The 19,663-nt window shown below is 42.6% G+C and overlaps 2 protein-coding genes across 11 annotated transcripts in view; one reads left to right on the top strand and one right to left on the bottom strand.

Moving 5' to 3' along the window:
- Window positions 1–129: 129 nt before the first annotated feature.
- LOC129163390 (histidine N-acetyltransferase) lies at window positions 130–18,867 on the bottom strand. 10 transcript variants are annotated; one of them, XM_054740733.2, is made up of 6 exons: window positions 3,721–4,032; window positions 3,306–3,457; window positions 2,806–2,930; window positions 2,606–2,725; window positions 2,302–2,526; window positions 130–1,092 (listed from the first exon to the last, which is right to left on the bottom strand). In XM_054740733.2, the coding sequence occupies exons 3-6, from the start codon at window positions 2,860–2,862 to the stop codon at window positions 547–549; spliced, it is 948 nt and encodes a 315-aa protein (XP_054596708.2). In that variant the 5' UTR covers window positions 2,863–2,930; window positions 3,306–3,457; window positions 3,721–4,032; the 3' UTR covers window positions 130–546. The 10 variants fall into 10 exon arrangements, with proteins under 10 accessions (XP_054596708.2, XP_054596709.2, XP_054596704.2 ...); XM_054740734.2 differs by having other exon boundaries at window positions 3,352–3,457; XM_054740729.2 differs by having other exon boundaries at window positions 2,806–2,989; window positions 3,096–3,457; window positions 3,721–4,031.
- The window catches only part of prr11 (proline rich 11), a 16,575-nt gene continuing 15,021 nt past the window's right edge, over window positions 18,110–19,663 (top strand). The window contains exon 1 of the mRNA XM_070550970.1: window positions 18,110–18,696. The gene's annotated coding sequence lies outside the window, so the exon portion shown is untranslated. The remainder of the gene's footprint in view (window positions 18,697–19,663) is intronic.

Raw genomic sequence — 19,663 nt, 5'->3', positions numbered from 1 at the left:
TTTTCACCATCGATCTCTGGTTTTAACTTGAAGTTTTTTTTACTGCAGAAGTTTACTGATTGTGTAAAACCTAAAATATGCTGTTAGTTTTTACAGAGACTGTAGATACAGATTTGCACCAGCAGATGGCAGAGTTGAGCTGTTTAATGATGATTCCAACTTGAGTATTAATTACTTTCACCACCATAAAATCAGTGCAGGTGATTATAAATCAAACATCAGAGCTGCTCCGATGTTCCTGGAACAATCAAGACTGTTTCATAAAAACATGAAGCTAAACTCTTTTTGTTGCATTGTTTTGTGATCATTTAAAGCTAGATTTTAAATCCAGATTCCAATTGTTAATCCTGTGTCTGCTTCTATAAAGGACATATCAGAAGGTTCCTGGGTAGTTCGGAGGGTTTTGGACCTGATGGTTCATGACCTTCCTGTTTCCCAAAGTGGATTTTACTTTCATTAAAACATTTTTCAATGAGCCACCGATGGGTGGACAGAGACAACTCTGGGACCCACTGGACCTCCATCTTGCCAACAGCTCTGAGGGCTTCAGAGGTCCGACTCCAGGATCACATCCTCCCAGTAGTCCCTTAAAAACGACACCCTTGAATTATTCTGGCAGAACTGACGAAAACCCTCCCAGACTGCAGGATTCAGGTAGGTCTGTAAAATCAGGAAACCTGTGACCTTAGGCTGCAGAGCTTCAAGCTGAGCCAGAAACACAGCACACACAGACACCAGATTGTGACCAAAGATGTTGATGTTGACGCGAAGAGCGTCATGGCGATAAGGGACAGCGTACGGGGGCGTGCCCAGGCTGAGGGCAGATGGTTCTGACTCGTGATCTGCTATGAAGGTAAGCTCTCTGCGGCGCAGCACCTCCAGGTTGGCTTCCACGGGCTTCAGAGGCTCCCAGTCATTGATGATGGTTTTCCCAGGCAGCAGGTTGGAAATCACATGGTCACTGAGGATCAGAGTCTCCGCCTGGTGCTGGCTCAGAGTAACCGCCCCACGGCAGGAAGAGTGTGTTTTAGATCGTAGCTCAGTGATGAAGGCGCTGAGGTCGGCTGCCTCACAGCATACAGACACTATGGCCTGCAGAGGGAGAGACAAACAGGTTCTGAGCCCAGACAACAGACCCTTAGACCCACGTCCTAACAGCCAGCAGAGGGTGGCGCGAGCTGTAGATCACAGAAGTCAGAGGAGGAGCTCACCGGGTTATGGTTTTGTTTTATTTATTTTTATTATGTAATGATAAATGGACGAGAATCATAAGGTTCAAGCACCTGAAGCTCCTCCTCACCCAGATGATCCTGTCTGACCTTTGAGTTCAGTTTATGATTATGGTTGAAACAGCTGAAAAGATTTATAGCCAGTTCATCTGTGTTCTGCCTACTGCAGGTTGCAGCGTTTACACCGACCCGTCTGATCAGGATAGAGGTTTTATTTTCAAAATAAAACACTAAATAACGAGATTTTCTTACGCTGAGGAAAAAAAGAAAATGATGAAGATTTTCTCTGACACTTTAATATCTTAAACTATCTGATTAGAAACCTATCCAGAAATCCATCATCAACTCAGATCTCTGTTCGTTTAAACCTGAACGCGCCGGAGGATCAAAACCCCACAGCATCAATAAAAACTCATACCCTGTCCTATTTCAAGACCTTCGAACTGGTTTCTGTCTCCTGTTCAACACTCATTAACACAAACACTCGTAACTATATGAGACACACACCCTCCTCCCCATCAGGCTCACCTGTAAGAACACCTGAGCCCTTTCTTACTATAGTAACCTCTAAATGTGGCGAGGATTTCTCAGCAGAAACACAGTTTGAATGCTGAGTTCTGGTAAAATGAGCTGAAGCATCAACATCCACTGACATGTTTTGATGATTTCAATTTTAGGCTGAATGAAAAAACATTTAAATCACATCAACTCTACAAGAACACACTTAATATCTGCACCACATAAAGGACTCTGTTTAATTCTCACGCACTGAAAACGATCCACAAAGACACAAATGTTTTTAAAAAAAAAGTAAAATATGTCAAGTCCAAAAGGCAGAGCTGGAAATTCCTGAACTAGCGGAAGGTTTAAATGTATCATTTGTGGAAAAAAAGAATACCGTAGAAGGAGGAGCAGTACAAGAAATCTGTAGTATAAATACAATTTGTTTGTATTACTACCAACCACTAGGGGGCGTTTGTGTGCTCTGATGTCTGGTCCCTAGCTATCTAGATGATTGGAGTGACTGGTTGGACCACCCCATACCTGAGTTGTCCTGCAGACTGAGACTCACCTCTTTAGCAACAAGTCTGTACTTAGACAGGATTCGTTCTGAAGGATGGTCTCCTCGGCTCATTCTGACAGCACAGACTTCTGGGTACTGACTGCGGATGTAGGAGGTCACATGACTGTGGAGGACGCCAGCGATGCCACTGCCTCTGAGGTCAGAAACCACCCTGCGACCCTGAAACACAACCGTCTGACCCCCATCCACGAGCAAGGCAGATTCCAGCGCCACCTGCAGGTCAAAGCAAGATTTCATCAGTAGATGAGGAAACCCTAGCCTACTAGACCCATCACCTATGTCCCGTCCTTACCACTCTGTCTTTCATCCAAGCCAAGAGGACGATCCGTCCAGGTTCCTTCAGCCAGCGGTGAAAGAAGGCAGGCAGGTAGTCCAGTCCGTTGTAGTCCTTTGAAGTGCAGATCTTCATGACCTGGATCCCAAACACAAGAGCAGAATGTCAGATATGTCTACATTCTCCTGGAGGAGAGACTTCTATAGCTACTGAAGGACCTGCTCATAGTCCTCCTCCTTAGCCAGACAGTAGACCAAACCAAAGGCGTCCCCCATTGCAGATGTCCAGATCTTCACTAAAGCAGCTGTTCTCGTCCTGGTCCACAGCAGATCCAACTAAGGTCCTGACAAACAGAACTCCACTCAGTTCTCTTTGTCCGAGTGGCACAAATCAGCGTGATGTCTGTGCAAAGGGGAATAAACAAATAAAATAAAAACAATCACTGACAAGAATGCGACCAGTCATTGCACCCATCTATTCATTGCAATCTTCTCTTCTCGTCCACAACCTTGTCACTTCCTGGACTGACTCCACCTCTTTGGGCTCCCCAGCACATCCCTCCAGAACCAGCACGTGTTGTTATCACAAACCACCCATCACAACACCCGCGCTCTGCAACAACTCCACTGGCTTCCCCTTAAACAGAGAATCTAAAATCTCCTCATCACTGTCAAAGCTCTTCATTAGCTTATCTGGCTCCATCTGATCTCATCCACACCTCCACTCCTGTCCGGTTCCTCTCTCTTCTGTTGTTGTGTTCTCACCACCGGGGGGCGCACGTCGCTGTTCTAGTCGTCCCAGACTCCGTGAAGATTTCTGCCTCGGTCCTGATTTCCCTGAAGCTCATCGCTGCTGCTTTCCTCAACTTGCCTAGAAATCCAGACCGCATGTTCACATTTATGGGATGGCTTGACAACAAAAAATATTCCTATTTTAGTCCTAATCTGAAACATAAAATGCGTCTACAGTCACTTTAGCTGCACATTTGGGTCAGAATCAGTCTGACCTAAACACAATAAGTGAATATTAAAGTAATCTCATGAATAGATCTGTTATTATCTGCTGTAATAGATGCAGGGAAAACTAATCATCCTGTTGCTCTTCTCCATATGACGATAAAGTATTCTGATTACCGTCTTGTAGCGAGCCTGTCATCCGGGTGCCCGTAGGACTAATCCGGTCCGGGCCTGAAACCGATTACAACCAAATGGAAAAGCAACAACTACTCGTAAAACTCTCGGCCATTAAACTTTGCTGCTTCGACACTGACGTCATCTCAACTGGTCACGTGGAACTAGCGTGGAAAAAATCCCTGATTTCTTGTTTTTTTATGTTCATTTTACATGTTTGTCACACTTTCGTGTTTCAGACCATCAAACAAATTTAAATATAAGTCAACAACAACATAAGTACACACAACCAGCTGTTTAAAGTTAATGTTATTAATGAGGAGAAAAGTCTACACGCCCCATCCTAATTCTTCTGGCCGGTGTGACCACGCCCACTGGGTGCCCCTGGAGACAGCTGCCTTCTCTACAGGTCACGTGATCCTAAATATCGTGCAAAGGGTCATTTATTTCAGTGATTCGTCTTAGACTGAGAGACCATCTTCAGTTGGGTGTGAAAGTTTGGGCAGTCTTGTTAATCTTCATGAGTTTCCTATAAATCGTTGGTTGTTATGAGATTTTCAGTTAAATGTAACATATAGGAAACACAGAGTGATGTTTGAGAAGTGAAACAAAGGTTTACAGAAAGTGTGCAATACATGTTTAAACAAAACTTGGCAGGTGCATACATTTGGGCACTGTTGTCATTTTATTTATTTATTCCAAAACCTGTAGAACTAATTATTGGAACTCAGAATTGGTTTGTTAAGCTCTGTGACCCTTGACCTCCGTACACAGGTAAATCCACTTATGAGAAAGAGTATTTAGAGTATTTAATTGTAAGTTTACCTCCTTTTTGAATATTCTCTAAAGAGTAGCAACATGTAGGTCTAAAAACAACTCTCACATGACCTGAAAACAAAGACTGATCATGGCTTAGGGGATAGTATCCAGCACGTTTTGGTTTTAACTCTGTTTCAACACACCTGATTTCACAGACACAGACAGACAGGAGCAAGGTGGAAAAGAGGAGGTTAGTGGAGAAACGTTTGAAAAAGTGGACGGTGACTGCGGCTAAGCCAAGCACAAGCGCCATCTTGTTACAGACCGGAAGCACCATGTACTGTTTAACCATAAAATTTAAATGTAATAGGGTAGAACCCAGTGCATTTAACATGACGCTGCATTTTTGAAAATGGGTTGAAATATAACATGTTGGTGGAGCTGGATTCCGACTATTGGAATGGTCCCCTCCCCTCAGCGTCAGCTTGGCGCATCTCTGATCGCAGCGGCGCCTGTCTGCTGCGCGGGCTGCCGGCTTGTGGAGCTCTTGGGAGACCTCTGTGTTCCACCCGGTTTTACCCAGCAGTCAGCCCGGCGTATCTCTGACTCAAAAGCTCCGGTGTTGTGCACAGTTAACTCCGGTTGTAGCTAGGTAGCTATCTCCGTTAGCTTAGCTCCCACCTCTGCGTTAGCTTTGGGTTAGCTTGTAGCTACATCGCTTCAGTTCATCATGTGTCGTCATTTGATCCCAGCCTTACAGCCCCACCCTCAGCTCCACCTCTTTTCCCTTTTTTGGAATTGTCTTGGCTTGACGGAACCTGTGACACAGTCAAAATGGCGGTGGTAGCCACCTCCCATTTTGGCACAAAAACTTTTAATTGGAGCCTGTGGACACAAATTGTCCAGTATATATATGTCGATGGTTGGCACACTGTCAACTGACACAGCCATATGGCTCCTTGAGAACACATCCGTTTTAGACGCAATGAACCTTTCTGCCTGTTGTGACCTGGAGACAATTCGAGACCGGACTGGTCGCACCGCAGTTAATCTATGAACTTCAGTGCCTTGAGGTCCACCAGACTTCCTGACATTCCGGATCTGACCGGGGATCTCCGATCAAGGTTTGTAGACACAACAGATTGCGTCTGATGTTGTTTTATTAATAATCAACTCTCTAGTTTATAGCAGACAACAAATTCTTTCACACCCAGAGTTCACAATCTCTTTCAGATACAAAGGTTCTGATACACATCTACTTTACACCACACCGCCTACAACTCACATTACATCACTGCATATACACTCCATCACTTCGTTATTCATAGCTTGTCGTGTATTATCATTAGTTTAGACAAGAATAAAATCCCTTTTAACAATATACTTGACTCTTCCTGAATTAACACGAAGTGTGTTTATGGTCCCTGAACAAGCAAAAACCCTAAACTATTCTGGTTAAACATTCAAAGATCAATCAGGTTTATATTTAATATTTAGATGGAATCATCACATCTTATTGGCCACGGTGGGCACGGCCTCCCTCTTCAAACGGAGGCACGCAGAATAACCCAGTTCAAACTCCATCATGTTGGCGAAGGAATCGTGGGTAAAATGCTGGTTGCAAACTACAGCACCAGGCGGGAGCTGACTGTTTTCCAGACACCGATTGCGCGCAATCAGTGGCGCCTAATTTCTAAGTCCAGTGGAAAGGAGTGCAACCCCACAGAGCCACCGAACCCACTACACTACACCTTCTCACCATACTAACACGATATGGAACACTAAACCCGAACTACTTTCCTAATAACACTAACAGTGAAACACTAACTAAACTACAATATCCAACAGCCAAGCTAACACTAAATAAGTATGTATAACACTAAAAGCTATGCTAAAGATTAGGATATGCTAATGCTATATGCTAACGCTGAACTACGGCTAACCTCCTACACTCGCTTGCAAATCCAACTCCCAGCTCGCCACAAGGCGTGGCCGAGACGCTCGATGCTTTTATAACTTTGACACAGAGCTGCTACGTAGTACTCTACTGGTTTACGTAGTATCTTTCTCTTTAGCCATTGGCTAAAGTGTATTGATGTGACAGTGTGAGCGTCCTGTCACAATGTCCCGATTGATCATGCGCCCTGGCTACTGTGCCAAGCGGATGTCCCTTTGGCTGACTGGTTAGTGCGTATGACTCTCACCCAGGAGTTTGGGGATCAAATCCTGCCTGGGCCCTTGTGCATCCACCTTGCCACATTCAAAATGACTCAAACTCTATGTTTTAAGCTGAAGGTGGCACTATGCTGTGGTATTTAGGCAGAATTTTTAATTTTTAAAGAAAATGCAACAAAATGCTAAAATAATGAATACACACATTTAAACACTATTAGACACTCATTTATAAAGTTTATCAGAAAAAAAAGGTAATTTAGACGTTACTTGCTCTTTAAATTTGCAGTCGCTACGCTATAAAGTGTGATGCTACAACCCAATTAAAGTTGGATTATATGGAGTCTATTTTATGTCAATAAGGTCTCGCGAGAGCACGCACAATCACGAGAGGATAATTAAACGTCCGTGAAAGGACAAGTTCCCATCCACTAGCGCTCCAAATGTCCTCCGTGCGTGTTTTAAACTATCCGCGAGTGCGAAAAAGCACCTTGCACGTGTTTACAAAGACCCGAGAGCAGATTGTATCCAGTCACACACAGACAATTGTTCCTGTCACTCGTAAGTGTGGGTACTACGCGCGTGGAACTGTTAAAACACGCTCGCGCAGCCTGCTCTGCTCTCGAGTAGAAATTCCGCTCTATCGGACAAGTTTCACTTTTCACACTTTGGGGGGCGGGTTCCAAGGAGCCGCCTTCCCTAATGTGATTGGTCACTTTCAGACAGAGATCTTTACCACATTTTTTACCACAGTACTCGTTTACATGCAGAAAACGTATTCTCACAGAACAAGGCTATCCCAGCATGCTTTGCGCGCCGGCTGTGGTTTTTCAACAGGAAGAGAAAATGGGGAGAACTACGAAGTTTTAAACGTGTTTGTTTAAAAACTAGTGGTAGAAAACTAAAAAGCTTAAAGCGGTTCTGTTTATAGACAGTGTGTGTGTGTGTGTGTGTGTGTGTGTGTGTGTGTGTGTGTGTGTGTGTGTGTTTGTGTGTGTGTGTGTGTGTGTGTCTGTGCATGCATGATATCAATTTTAGCCTTGTTTATTTATTCTTTATTTAACCAGGAAGGTCCCTTTGAGATTAAAAACCTCATTTTCAAGGGAGTGCTGGGCAAGAGACTGAAAAAATTACAGTTATATTTGTTTTAGCTACACAGACATGTTATTTACAAGATTACAGAAGGCAGTTACAGTTATGGCTATTGTGGGTTTTGTGAACCAGGATATACACCTAGCTTATAAATGTTATCTTGTCTGTTACCTAAACATTTTTGGCCGGTCACACTAACTGATAGGGTAACACACGACATAAATAAGTTATATATGTTTTTAACCATCACTCTCTCCATTCATGCAGTCACGTGTGGTCTGGTGGTGGTCGGAGGAACCGGTGGCGCCTGTGCTCGGCAGCCTCGCCTCTGTCAGTGCGCCCTAGGGCAGCTGTGGCTACATTGTAGCTCATCACCATCAGTGTGTGAATGTGTGTGTGAATGGATGAATGATACACTGTAGTGTAAAGCGCTTTGGAGTCCTTACTCTGAGAGGTGCTATACAAGTGCGGGTCATTTATCATTTATCATGAGTAGGGAAGGCAGTCATCGTGACTATTTAGACCAATAATGATATAGTAGGAAATCAATGTGTCCACTGACTGCCTGGTTTATGTTTGATTTCAACATGTTTATGGTCAAAATTGCTGAAATTTACCCGTTTCCTGATCAAATACTTAAGCCCAAGGGGAGGCGATGAACTAGCTACCTTGCTCTCACTCCTGCGCACATGGCAGGGTGCACGCGCCAAAGCCCCATTTCTATTGTGAGGCGCTGCGCCATCAGACTGGAGGCAGAGATGAACGCCTCTAGTCTCATTCTATCAATAGAAGCTTCGGGGATTGTGTATTTGTAAGTCTGACTCCAGTCCACTCCAGCCAGTGCCTCCCCAGTCCTGAACCTCACCGCACGTCACTGCATTCACAGCCAAGCTCTGTCAACCATGCTCACTTGTTTGATGGTGTGAGAAAAGTGGTAAATCTTTTACTCTGCATTTCCCACACCCTGTAACATTTTCCTAATTTTAACCTATTATATGTAAGTGTAGGCTCAATATTTTATAAATGAGAAAAAAATATGTTTATGGCTCCTCAATGCTTCTGTTTGGTTAAAGGGTGAAATGTTTTATCACAGTTACTCATCGTCTGTTTATTATACCAATAATCTTTTTCTCATAGACAACTACACTGACCTGTGCCAACAGAGGGAGGCTTTCATAAAGGGTGAGGACATCTGGAAAAGAGAGGAAGACAGGGGAGGAAAGAGGAAGATAAAGCCCAACAGCAGGTGGATGGACAATGAGGAAGAGAGTCAACAATCAAAAAAGGTAAATTAATTGATTAAAAGATGTGGAAATGGACAGCTCTCAAATTAATTGAGTGCAATTGCATACAACACCTTAAATAAGTGACACTTTTACAAACTATGTTATGATAATATTCATATATTCCTATGAACTGCTTTGAAACCTTTATTTAAAAAACTTAAAAAGTTATTGTATCACTATACTCTGAGTATTCTAGTACTAAATATTTCCTTTTAGCACATGTATTATAATTTGCATCAATGCTCATATACTATAAACTCTGAAATTTTGCAGCAAAAATTTTAAACGGCATCCTGTCCTTCAAAAGAGGCTGCAGACCAAATGATTGAAGACTTGAAGAAGGATCTGATGGCAAGACAAAAAGATTTAGAGGTAATTTATCACATTTGAATGTTTACAAGCAGTAGTTGTAAACATGCTACTTGTGTCTGAAACACATGACACTAACATGTTGTGTGTGTTTTGGTGTTGATTTCTGTGTCTTGCAGTCCCCAACCGAATATGAGGAGTTATCAGATGACGAGCTGCCATCCAGGAACTGGAGCAAGGCACAAAGGCAAATAAAGCCGTTAATAGCCGAGAATAAAAGGCTGAAAGAAGACAACTTTAAACACCCAATAGAAGCAATGAAAGGTATGTTTATATGATCAGTCTTTTCATGTAGAGACAAGATAACTAGATTAGGATTTTATTTATCTTAAAGTTGTACAAAAAATGACTGACTTTGTTTTTTTTTTTTTGTATGGTTTGAGAGTTTGCTTAAATAGCAGACATGGGGCTTTAATGTTTTTAAATAATTATTTATATCTTCATTCTCAACAGAGCTTCCAGCAGTCGGGCAGAACTTACGAGACATATCTGAGCTATTGTCATTGATCTCAAGCAGTGCATCTGCCAGATCAACACTCGTGCAAACACCTGTACGAACACCAGCGAGATCAGAACTGCAACTTTCTGCACCCGCGTCTCCTCAGGTGGACTCTGCTGACTTGGTAATGCTTGTATTGCACTAGAATAGGGGTGGTGGTGTAAACTTTAGTTGTCACCATTTTCACACCTTCTGAATTTGTATGTATCAGGTTGAATAAAGTCTCTCGGAAAAAGTCCAAAAGTATAAATGTTTACAATGACACCGAGCAATCGTTTTATTCATAGAAGTAGGGGAAACATGAGTTTAGAGGTGAGGAGTCGGACTGCATGAAGAGGTGTAGGACAGTGAGGGACACATTTGTCCATGTTAAAAAGTCTGAAATACATAAACACAAAATGTAATACACTATCATTCACCAGGGACATGACTGTGGTGGCAGGAAACCACCAGATCATTATCATTATTATGAATTATTATAAAACATCAGAATACATCTGTTACATACATACTCAGATAGAATTGTCAACAGAGAGTGTGAAGTGTTTGGTTTTGAAAAAGTAATTTATTTTGGCAAGTCGGTCAAAATGTCTGACGATTTTGACTTTATCAGTGTGGCTAATTGTTTTGCAGGTGTCTCTTGTGTCAGGAGAGTCAAAGTCCCCAGACAGAAGCTCAACTCTCTGCGGACTTCAAGTCACTCAGTTTACATCGGAGACCTGGCAGTGCTCGTCTACGGCAGGGAAACTCTGTCCTGTGACCCCCCCCCCCACCACCACCACCACCACCACCACCACCACCACTACCACACTTCCCACTGTAAGCCGCCGGCTTCATTTATGTTGATTTTAATTCCCTGCTTTCATTGGTCTCTTTATCTCTTGTTTTACCCATTTGTTTTCTACTTTAATGTTTTTACCTTTTCTTTCATCATGTACCGTGTTCAGCGCCTTGCCCCCCCCCCCCCCCACCCCCACCCCCACTGGTTTACACACTAATCTGTTAGCGCAGTAGACATGATGAAATGCTAAAGACTGGCTTCTTCAAAAGTTTCTTATAAGTTCCAAAGTGTGTAAACGGTCTTTCTGCCACCTAGCATGACAGAACTAAATCCTGGCTATTCCAGCTGCAGAAAATGGATCTTCTGCTTCTTTCGACTATTTTAACAGCCAATCTAAAGACAACTAGGCTACATCGGAGACCTGGCAGTCCTTGTCTACGGCAGGGAAACTCTGTCTTGTGACCCCCGACCCCCCCCCCCACCACCACCACCACCACCACCACCACCACCACACTTCCCACTGGTTTGCACACTTATCTGTTAGCCGCCGGCTTCATTTATGTTGATTTTAATTCCCTGTTTTCATTGGTCTCTTTATGTCTTGTTTTACCCATTTGTTTTCTACTTTAATGTTTTTACCTTTTTTTATCCTCATGTACCGTGTTCAGCGCCTTGGGCAACCAACCCCCACCCCACTTCACACTGGTTTACACACTTATCTGTTAGCGCAGTCAACCGCTCAGCAGACTATTAACATTTGACTGTCAAATTACCTAAATAAACATGATGAAATGCTAAAGACTGGCTTCTTCAAAAGTTTCTTATAAGTTCCAAAGTGTATAAACGGTCTTTCTGCCACCTAGCATGACAGAACTAAATCCTGGCTATTCCAGCTGCAGAAAATGGATCTCCTGCTTCTTTCGACTATTTTAACAGCCAATCTAAAGACAACTAGGCTACATCGGAGACCTGGCAGTCCTCGTCTACGGCAGGGAAACGCTGTCTTGTGACCCCCCACCCCCACCCCCACCACCACCACCACCACACTTCCCACTGGTTTACACACTTATCTGTTAGCCGCCGGCTTCATTTATGTTGATTTTAATTCCCTGCTTTCATTGGTCTCTTTATGTCTTGTTTTACCCATTTGTTTTCTACTTTAATGTTTTTACCTTTTATTTTCTCATGTACCGTGTTCAGTAAAAATGAACCACGCATGCGGACCCCCCCCCCCCCCCCCCCCCCCCCCCCCCGCTGGCAGATCAAAGGCAGTAGGCATAATTTCAGCTAGCCAATCAGTTGGTAGTGTCGCCTCGGTCCCAGTCTGACCGCTGGGGAGGAGGTCTGAAAAAAGAGTTGCCTCGGCACCGAAAACGTGAATCTGACCTGTGTGCGAAGCCAAATTCTGGTGCCGTTCGGTAACTTTTGGGGCCGTGCCGACGCTACTGTGTAAGCGCCATAACAAAGTTTCATCCATCCATCCATTTTTGGCCACTTATCCAGGGTCAGGTCGCGGAGACAGTCGCCTAAACAGGGAGGCCAAGACTTTCCTCTCACCAGCCACTTGGGCCAGCTCTTTCGGGGGAATTCCCAAAGCGTTCCCTTCCCAGCCGAAGAGTCTCTCCTTCGGCTACATCACACATTGCACCCAACATCTTTGGCTCCTTTCACAAGTGGTGAGTCCAAGAAATGTATTGAACAGAAAGACAAGCTGAATTTACGCCCTTCTCTGTTATTGCAGCCAAACGTGTGAACTTACCTAAACAAATACGATGAAATGCTAAAAACTGGTTTCTTCATTAGCTTCCCTCCCACCCCCTCGCAATTTACTATAGTGGACAGCAAAGCATGCCCACGATGAAAAACAAGATTATAAACTTCTTTCGACTGTTTTAACAGCCCATCTAAAGTGCTGTAAATTAGCTATGGCTAAAAGCATCTTGCTACAAACATGTGAACGTGGTTTTACAATGTCCATGTTCCTGTATCTGTCTCTAAGTACATGCCATCAATGAATAATTGTGTTTGAAGGACTGATTTTAAAATTTTCGAACCCAGGGTTTAGAATGCCGGGCGTGATGCAGATTTAAGGTAAGTACTTCCTATGACTTGTATACCTTAATTTCATTGGTATTCCTTGTAAGTCTAAGCGTGGTTCATTTTTAACTTCACCCTTAGTTCTCCGAACAACGTTTGTTTGATAAGTTGACATGTTTTCTTCCTCTATGTCAGTCAATTCCTTTCTCAACGTCTTTTTCGCCGCTGAGTTTTGCTTGAGAGCTGAAAGCCTCGCTTTATCTAACCGTTTTAACTTTGAGTCCACATACTCTATTCTGTCAATCGCAGAGCAAGACTCCTCCTTAACATCTAATGGTAAATGCCGGTATTTTGCCAACAAATAGTCTTGGAACTGATTCTCTCTCTTTTTCTGTTCCTCTAGGTTTGACGAGCCTTCTTGATTTGAACACTTCAGGGCTTCCAGTTTGTTAATTTTTTGTTTATTTTGTGAGATAGCACCTAAAATCCAGTCCTTCTTACGACTAGGCATTTGGTTTAATTTCATAGGAGTTGCTCTTAACTCTAAGGTTGGTACTAATTTAATTTTTGAGAGACAGTCATCTAAAATCTTCTCCTCCAGGGCTTCGTTTTCATGTTGTAATTTGTAATTTTGCAGGACTTTATTTTCCTCTTCGAGTTCCCAAAGTAAATGCCCCTGTTTACTTAAATTACGCTTATGGGCTAAAATTGTATCTTTGGCATCTCTATTTACTAAAATTAAATCAAGATCATATTTTTCTAACTCCTCTTCATAAGTGTCCAGTTGCTCTAATTTCTCTGCAGCAGAACGCTCAGTCTCTCTTACAAAGCGCTCTTTCAAATCTTTGAGTTTTTGTTCCACATTAAATAAGTTTATTAACAATCTCTCCCTTTCTTTCAGTGGTTCTATATGAGGATGATGTAGGTTTTCCATGCTACCTGTTTGCTCTGAGGCGTGAACTGTGACTGATCCGACGCTGGTCAAGGTATATGACGGTAATGAAGTTTGAGGCTTTGTGACGTCATAAAGAGAGGCGCAGACGCTGTTCACGTGACGTGTGGAAGGGGGCGGGGCCAGGAGGGCTGCTCAATTAAGTGCAAGCGTTAAGTGCGCGTGCGCAGCCAAAACGACGCAGACGCTCGGTTGTTAAAGTTACCAGTCAGTGGCGCCAAAAGTGGGTATGCAGTGTATGCGACGCATAGGGGCACCGCGCTGGAGGGTGCGCTTAAGCATTGATGGGGGGGAAGGGCTTTTTTGTGTTGCATAGCTATTGTGCATGTGTAAATTAAATAATTATTAACAGAAGCAAGCGATTGGGCGCCCCACCGCAGTCCTGCCGCCCCACACTCACACACACACACACACACACACACACACACACAGAACGTGAACACTCTTGAGGAGTCCAGCGCGTGCGCCCGCGATTAAGCGCTGGGGCGCGAGTGTTTTCATTTGAATGATATCTACTGTCATCTGATCAGCTAGCTAGGTTAGCTAGAGATGGAAAGTCCGAAAAAAAGCTCTCCTGGGCACAAAAAAAACGGAAGAGGGAAAGGGAAAAATGATTTCGTAGGGATGAAAAAAAAACCTTTCTAAGTGATTGAAAGACAGTAGGAGAGTCATCTCGCAAGAAGGCATTATTCCTATTAGCTCTATTAGCTGAAGCTGCTAGCCTGCCTCTAGTAAAATGACAGGTTACGGGTGTTCTGTATGGATCACAAGATCAGGGTTTTAATCTCACACAGGCTTCTGGGAGTAGTCGGATCTCCGTGAGAGCAGCGGGGGTGGTGGTGGTGAGGGGGGAGGGGGGTTGATTCAGCTAGATCTAATAAAAAATACGTAATAGATAATCACAAGAAAAATAAAGGAACCAGGGGTGGTTATTTAGTTTTTCTGACAGTAATCCTTTGTTTAATTGGATGTTGAGCGATAATACTGATAAATTATTGAATTGGGTGATGCACTTCAGATTTGCTCTTAAATTCCTGCAATTTTAAACTAAAACATAATGTTTTTATATGTAGTTTGAGTCTTGTATTTTTTTAATATTTCTAAATTCAAATTTCTTATTATTCAGATGTGCGGATGGAGAGAAAGAAGAAAAAAGAGATATAAAGAATCAGAACAGAGATAGGAAGGCAACAGGTTGGTCTAATACTAGGTGGAAGTGAACACTCACTTAATACCAAGTGATCAATTTTTAAATATTATTTATAATGATCAAGTGCATTTTCAAGAGTGGTAATTTATAGCTGTTAAATAATGCTTGAGACCATGACAGATACATATACTAGAATGGCCATTAAAAACCTGGAATTCTAGTATGATTAGAATTTTACTGACCATCTTTTTTTCCTTTAAGAAAAATAAGTGCAGGCAGACAAGGCAAGTCAATGACTACGGAGGAGAATGTGGAGCAGAGAGGTCTACATGATGAAGAAGAGGGACAGAAACAGAGAGATCCACATGATGAAGGAGAGAGAGAACATAGAGGTCTACACAAAGAAGAGGGAGAAGAACAAAGAGGTCAACATGATAAAGAGGAAGAGGAACAGAGAAGTGCAGAGGAGAGGGCTGGTGAAAGACCTTATTTAAAAGATCCATCTGAATGGCCTTCACCACATGAAATTGGGGACACATTGAGGCAGTACATGGTTCAGAATGGCCCACCGAAATGTCCTGGTGGGCCATATCCAAGATCAGAGAAGAGTAAACGGTGTTTTTCCAAAGCACACTGTTTTCGTTTACTGTCCAATGGAGAGAAAGTGGAACGGGATTGGTTACTGTACTCCAAAAGTACTAAAAGTCTATTGTTTTGCTTGTAAGCTTTTTGGTGAAGCTAGAGTTGCTGACACACACCTTGTGACGGGTTATAACAACTGGCAGTGTCTTTCAAAAACCCTGATGCACCATGAAACTAGTGGTTATCACATAAATGCTTATCTGTGTCACGATCTGCTCCTGCCTCCCTCTGACTGTGACTCTCCCCTGCCTCCTGTTTAGTTTTTTGGTCTCACCTGCCTTTTGTTAACCTGCCCATGTGTTCCTGATTGTTTCCCTGTGTATTTATACCTCCCGTCTTGTATGTGTCAGTGTCGGATCATTGTTGTTTGTCGTGTTGTTCTTGTTGTATCCTGCCGTATCCTGCTATTAAATCCATTTTTATGTTATCCATGCCTGCATTCCTGCCTCCTGATCAGCTCCACCACACATGGTCCGACGCCACCCACACCACATCATGACAATCTGATGTGGAAAGAATTGGCATCTCGCTTACGCATAGGTAAAACTATTGATTGTGAATTACAGAGAGCCACGCCCGCTGAAAAGACACACTGGAGAAGTATTTTGACTCGAGTGATTGACTGCATACTCTTCCTTGCTGAAAGAAACTGCCGCTGAGGGGAAAAAATGCGCAGCTAGGAAATCCTAAAAATGGAAATTTTCTAGGTATCCATGAGCTCATCGCAAGGTATGATGTCACACTGGCAGAGCATCTTAGAAAAACTGCCTCCAAAAAAAAAACAAAAAAACACCGGATATCTGTCTTGGTGCACTCAGAATGAATTTTTGGATTCAATATCAGAATGTGTTTTAAGTAAAATTTGTGCCCAGATTAAAGCCTCCAAGTACTTTGCAGTGGAACTGGACTGCACTCCTGATATTTCAAAGCAAGAGCAGGCCTCAGTTATCATACGGTATATTCATACTGATGAGAAGAAGAATGTCAGTATTAATGAGTCTTTTGTGGGGTTCACGGCTGTGAAGGACACAACTGGGAAAGGCCTTGCAGACACACTGACAGGAGTGCTGGATAGTCTGGGGTTGGACTTGGCTAATTGTAGGGGCCAAAGCTATGACAGTGGCTCTAATATGAGAGGGATAAACAAGGGTGTCCAAGCTTTGATACAACAGAGATGTCCAGAGGCTCTGTTCAGTCCCTGCTGTAGCCACAGCCTGAACCTTTTGATGTGTGATGCAGCTTCATCTAATAGAGAGTATCTGACCTTCTTTGGCACTCTTCAAAGATTGTACACTATGTGTTCCTCTTCAGTGAAGAGGTGGCCATTCTCACAGAATTTGTTGACATCACACTGAAACCTCTGAGTGATACCAGGTGGGAAGCAAAGCTAGACTCAGTCAAAGCTGTATGTTTCCAGTTGGGGGGGATTCTAGATGCTCTATAAACTTGCAGAAGTGGCAGGAGACAGCAAAATTGTCTCAGAGGCAAAGTCACTGTCTGATGAGATTGTAAGGAGGGAGTTTCTTGTGTGCCTCCTCATTTGGTATGACTTATTGTCAGAGATGAACTTTGCAAGCAAGGCCCTACAGGCAGCAGATGTCTCAATTGACACAGCTATTAGCCTAATTGATTCTCTGAAAACGTTCTTACTCAATTATAGAGAAGAGGGCTACCAAAAGTCACTTGTAATTGCAAGCAGGATAGCAGTTGAAATGGATGCTTCTCCAGAATTCAAACAGAGATGTTTTAGGAAGCAAAAGAGTTTCCAAGATGACAATTCCAGCAATGCTCATCACGGAGAAGAACCCGAAATACACTTTAGGTGCACGGTTTTCAATGTCATTGTTGACACCATCCTGCAAGAGTTATCAGACAGGTTTTCCAATCTTTGGCTTGTGTCTGAGAAATTTAAATTCATCACTAAAACTGATCAGATGACAAAAACTGAGCTGGAAGAATCAGGATTTTTTGTTGTTGAAATTTAACGTTTCTACCAAGCACACTATGCTTTTTATATTTTACAATTGTCTTTAAAATAACATATAGTAAAACTAAATGTTTTAAATTCTCACATTTTCGGGGTGCTTCGGCACCCCCCAAAAAATGGCCTAAAAACGCTCATGCTAGTCAACCTTTTAGCCATTTACCGCCCCAGTCGGTGCGTCTGAAAAAGAGCAAATACACATGTCCAAGATGGATGGCTGAATGAACATGATCATGTTTTTTTTAAGCTTCAAATGTTTATTTGTTTGTTATTCTGCCAACGTTTATAAGAGATGTTATTCGGGTTAGAGGTCTGAAGGATTCTGGTTTGGACCAGAGAACCCAGGACTAGAAGATTTCTGTAGGTTCTGTTTTTCTGAAGGCGTACCTGAGCAGCAGACGAGCGCCCCATAGTGGTGATAACAGAATTCTGCTTCAACAATAATAATGCAGTCAACACGTTTCACATAACTTACAGTTCTTATCAAGCCGTTTTATAAAATCAACTGGTTGCTTCATAATGAACTTTATATCAACATTCTCGAAATGAAACGACTAAATCCTTCAGCCTCAGAATAAAGATCATCTGGGTGTTTTTGCTGTAAGACTGAAGACATATGTTGATTCAGAACCAGCTGATGATGTTCAAACCTTCATCATCAGCTGAAAACTTTGGTCTGAATCATTTCATGTCTTTGACCTTTGACTCTTAAGTAAATATGTGATGAAGCGCGACTCCTACTTTAGCTGAAAGAAGTTAAACATACTTACACCGGAAACAAGGCCTGTGACCACCAAAATAAAAGCACACATTCAACTCATCAGTCTTCATTTGATAAATTCAGTTACAATTATATTTATTTTGGTTAACGTATCACATTGAGCTTCACTTTTCTGAGTCAAAATTCATTCTACGTAAGTTCATTCTGGGTGATTCTGTCAGATCAATAATAAACCAATTTATTTTAGATGTATTTTATTAATTGAACTGAGATGTGTTCGACTTTTTAATTGAACACGAAATAAATTTTTCTGGCGCGTGCATGTGTGTCACAAAGTTTCAAAAGGCATCTGCAGGTAATATTCATTTGCTGAAAAAAACAAAATTTGGAAAAGCTTTTAGTTTGAAGACAGGAAGTGCGTGGTGTTGTGGCTCGCGTGACAGCTGGCGGGATCAGCTGATGGGAACTGAATCAGAACTTCCCGGACAAACTCCCAGTAACGGGAAGAGGACTCACCGGGACGCGGCTGGAGCAGGTAGGCCACGTGTCTGGTCCTTCTCACCTGGCAAGTCTCGCCTCAGGTCCAACGTCGGGTCTCAGGGGCCTCGTGTCTTATCGATTCGCTTGATGTTTGTCGGAGGAGTTTCCAGATTAAAAGATCCCCTGGTTCTGATTCTGGGCGTAAAGTGGATCAATCGGTCCTCGTTTAAGCGTTTTTGTTTGAAACTTCTGGGTTTACTGGATGGAACTGGTTCTGCTGCTCTTTGTATTTGGGTCCAGGTGCAGATTCTGGGTCAGATCTAGAGGTTCTTCTGGCTTCTCTGACAGAATGTAGATAGTTCCCGTTAACATCCATCTGATCCATTCCACAGATCTTGTCCTGGTCCGGGTTCTCCTCCAGAGATGCTCTGATGACGAGAACACCTGTCTGCCCAACAAAGTCAGGGATCAGAGGTCATGGCGGACAAGTTTAAACATGTTCCCTGATCCTTTAAATAACTAAGCTTTTCCAGATTTCATGAGTAGTTCCTGATGTTCTCTCTAGAGGAAGAACCTGTGAATCCTTGAACTGGATCCTCAGAGGCTCAGACTGGATTTACTGTAAAATTTCAGAAAGCAAATCTTTTTGGGGGATATGTAAAAAAATGTCTCTTGCAGGGTGGGCCTCCAGCATGTTAACCAACATTATGTACCATTACATAAACAAAGATAAAGTACCACAGCAGTAGTACTACAGTACTACAACATCTATGTAAACGTTTCACAATAAAGAGAGAGAACATCATCTAAAAATAAAGTCACATGATGTGGAAGCATTTAAAGAAAACATAATTTTTCTATGAAAATATTAATATTAAATATGAAAGTTATCTGGCTAATCGAACCATCCTGAGGTGACTATAAATAAAATCTGTTGATTTAGCTGTGATCGGACCTGAACCAGGATGGAGATCTGTCACTTAAAACTAACTTCAGCATGGTTTCCTTTTTGCTTTTCACAG

This window comes from Nothobranchius furzeri, chromosome 5, assembly GCF_043380555.1.
Source record: "Nothobranchius furzeri strain GRZ-AD chromosome 5, NfurGRZ-RIMD1, whole genome shotgun sequence".
NCBI classification, from domain to species: domain Eukaryota; kingdom Metazoa; phylum Chordata; class Actinopteri; order Cyprinodontiformes; family Nothobranchiidae; genus Nothobranchius; species Nothobranchius furzeri.
The sequence above is the reverse complement of the archived record's forward strand: the minus strand, read 5'-3'. Positions and strand labels throughout refer to the sequence as shown.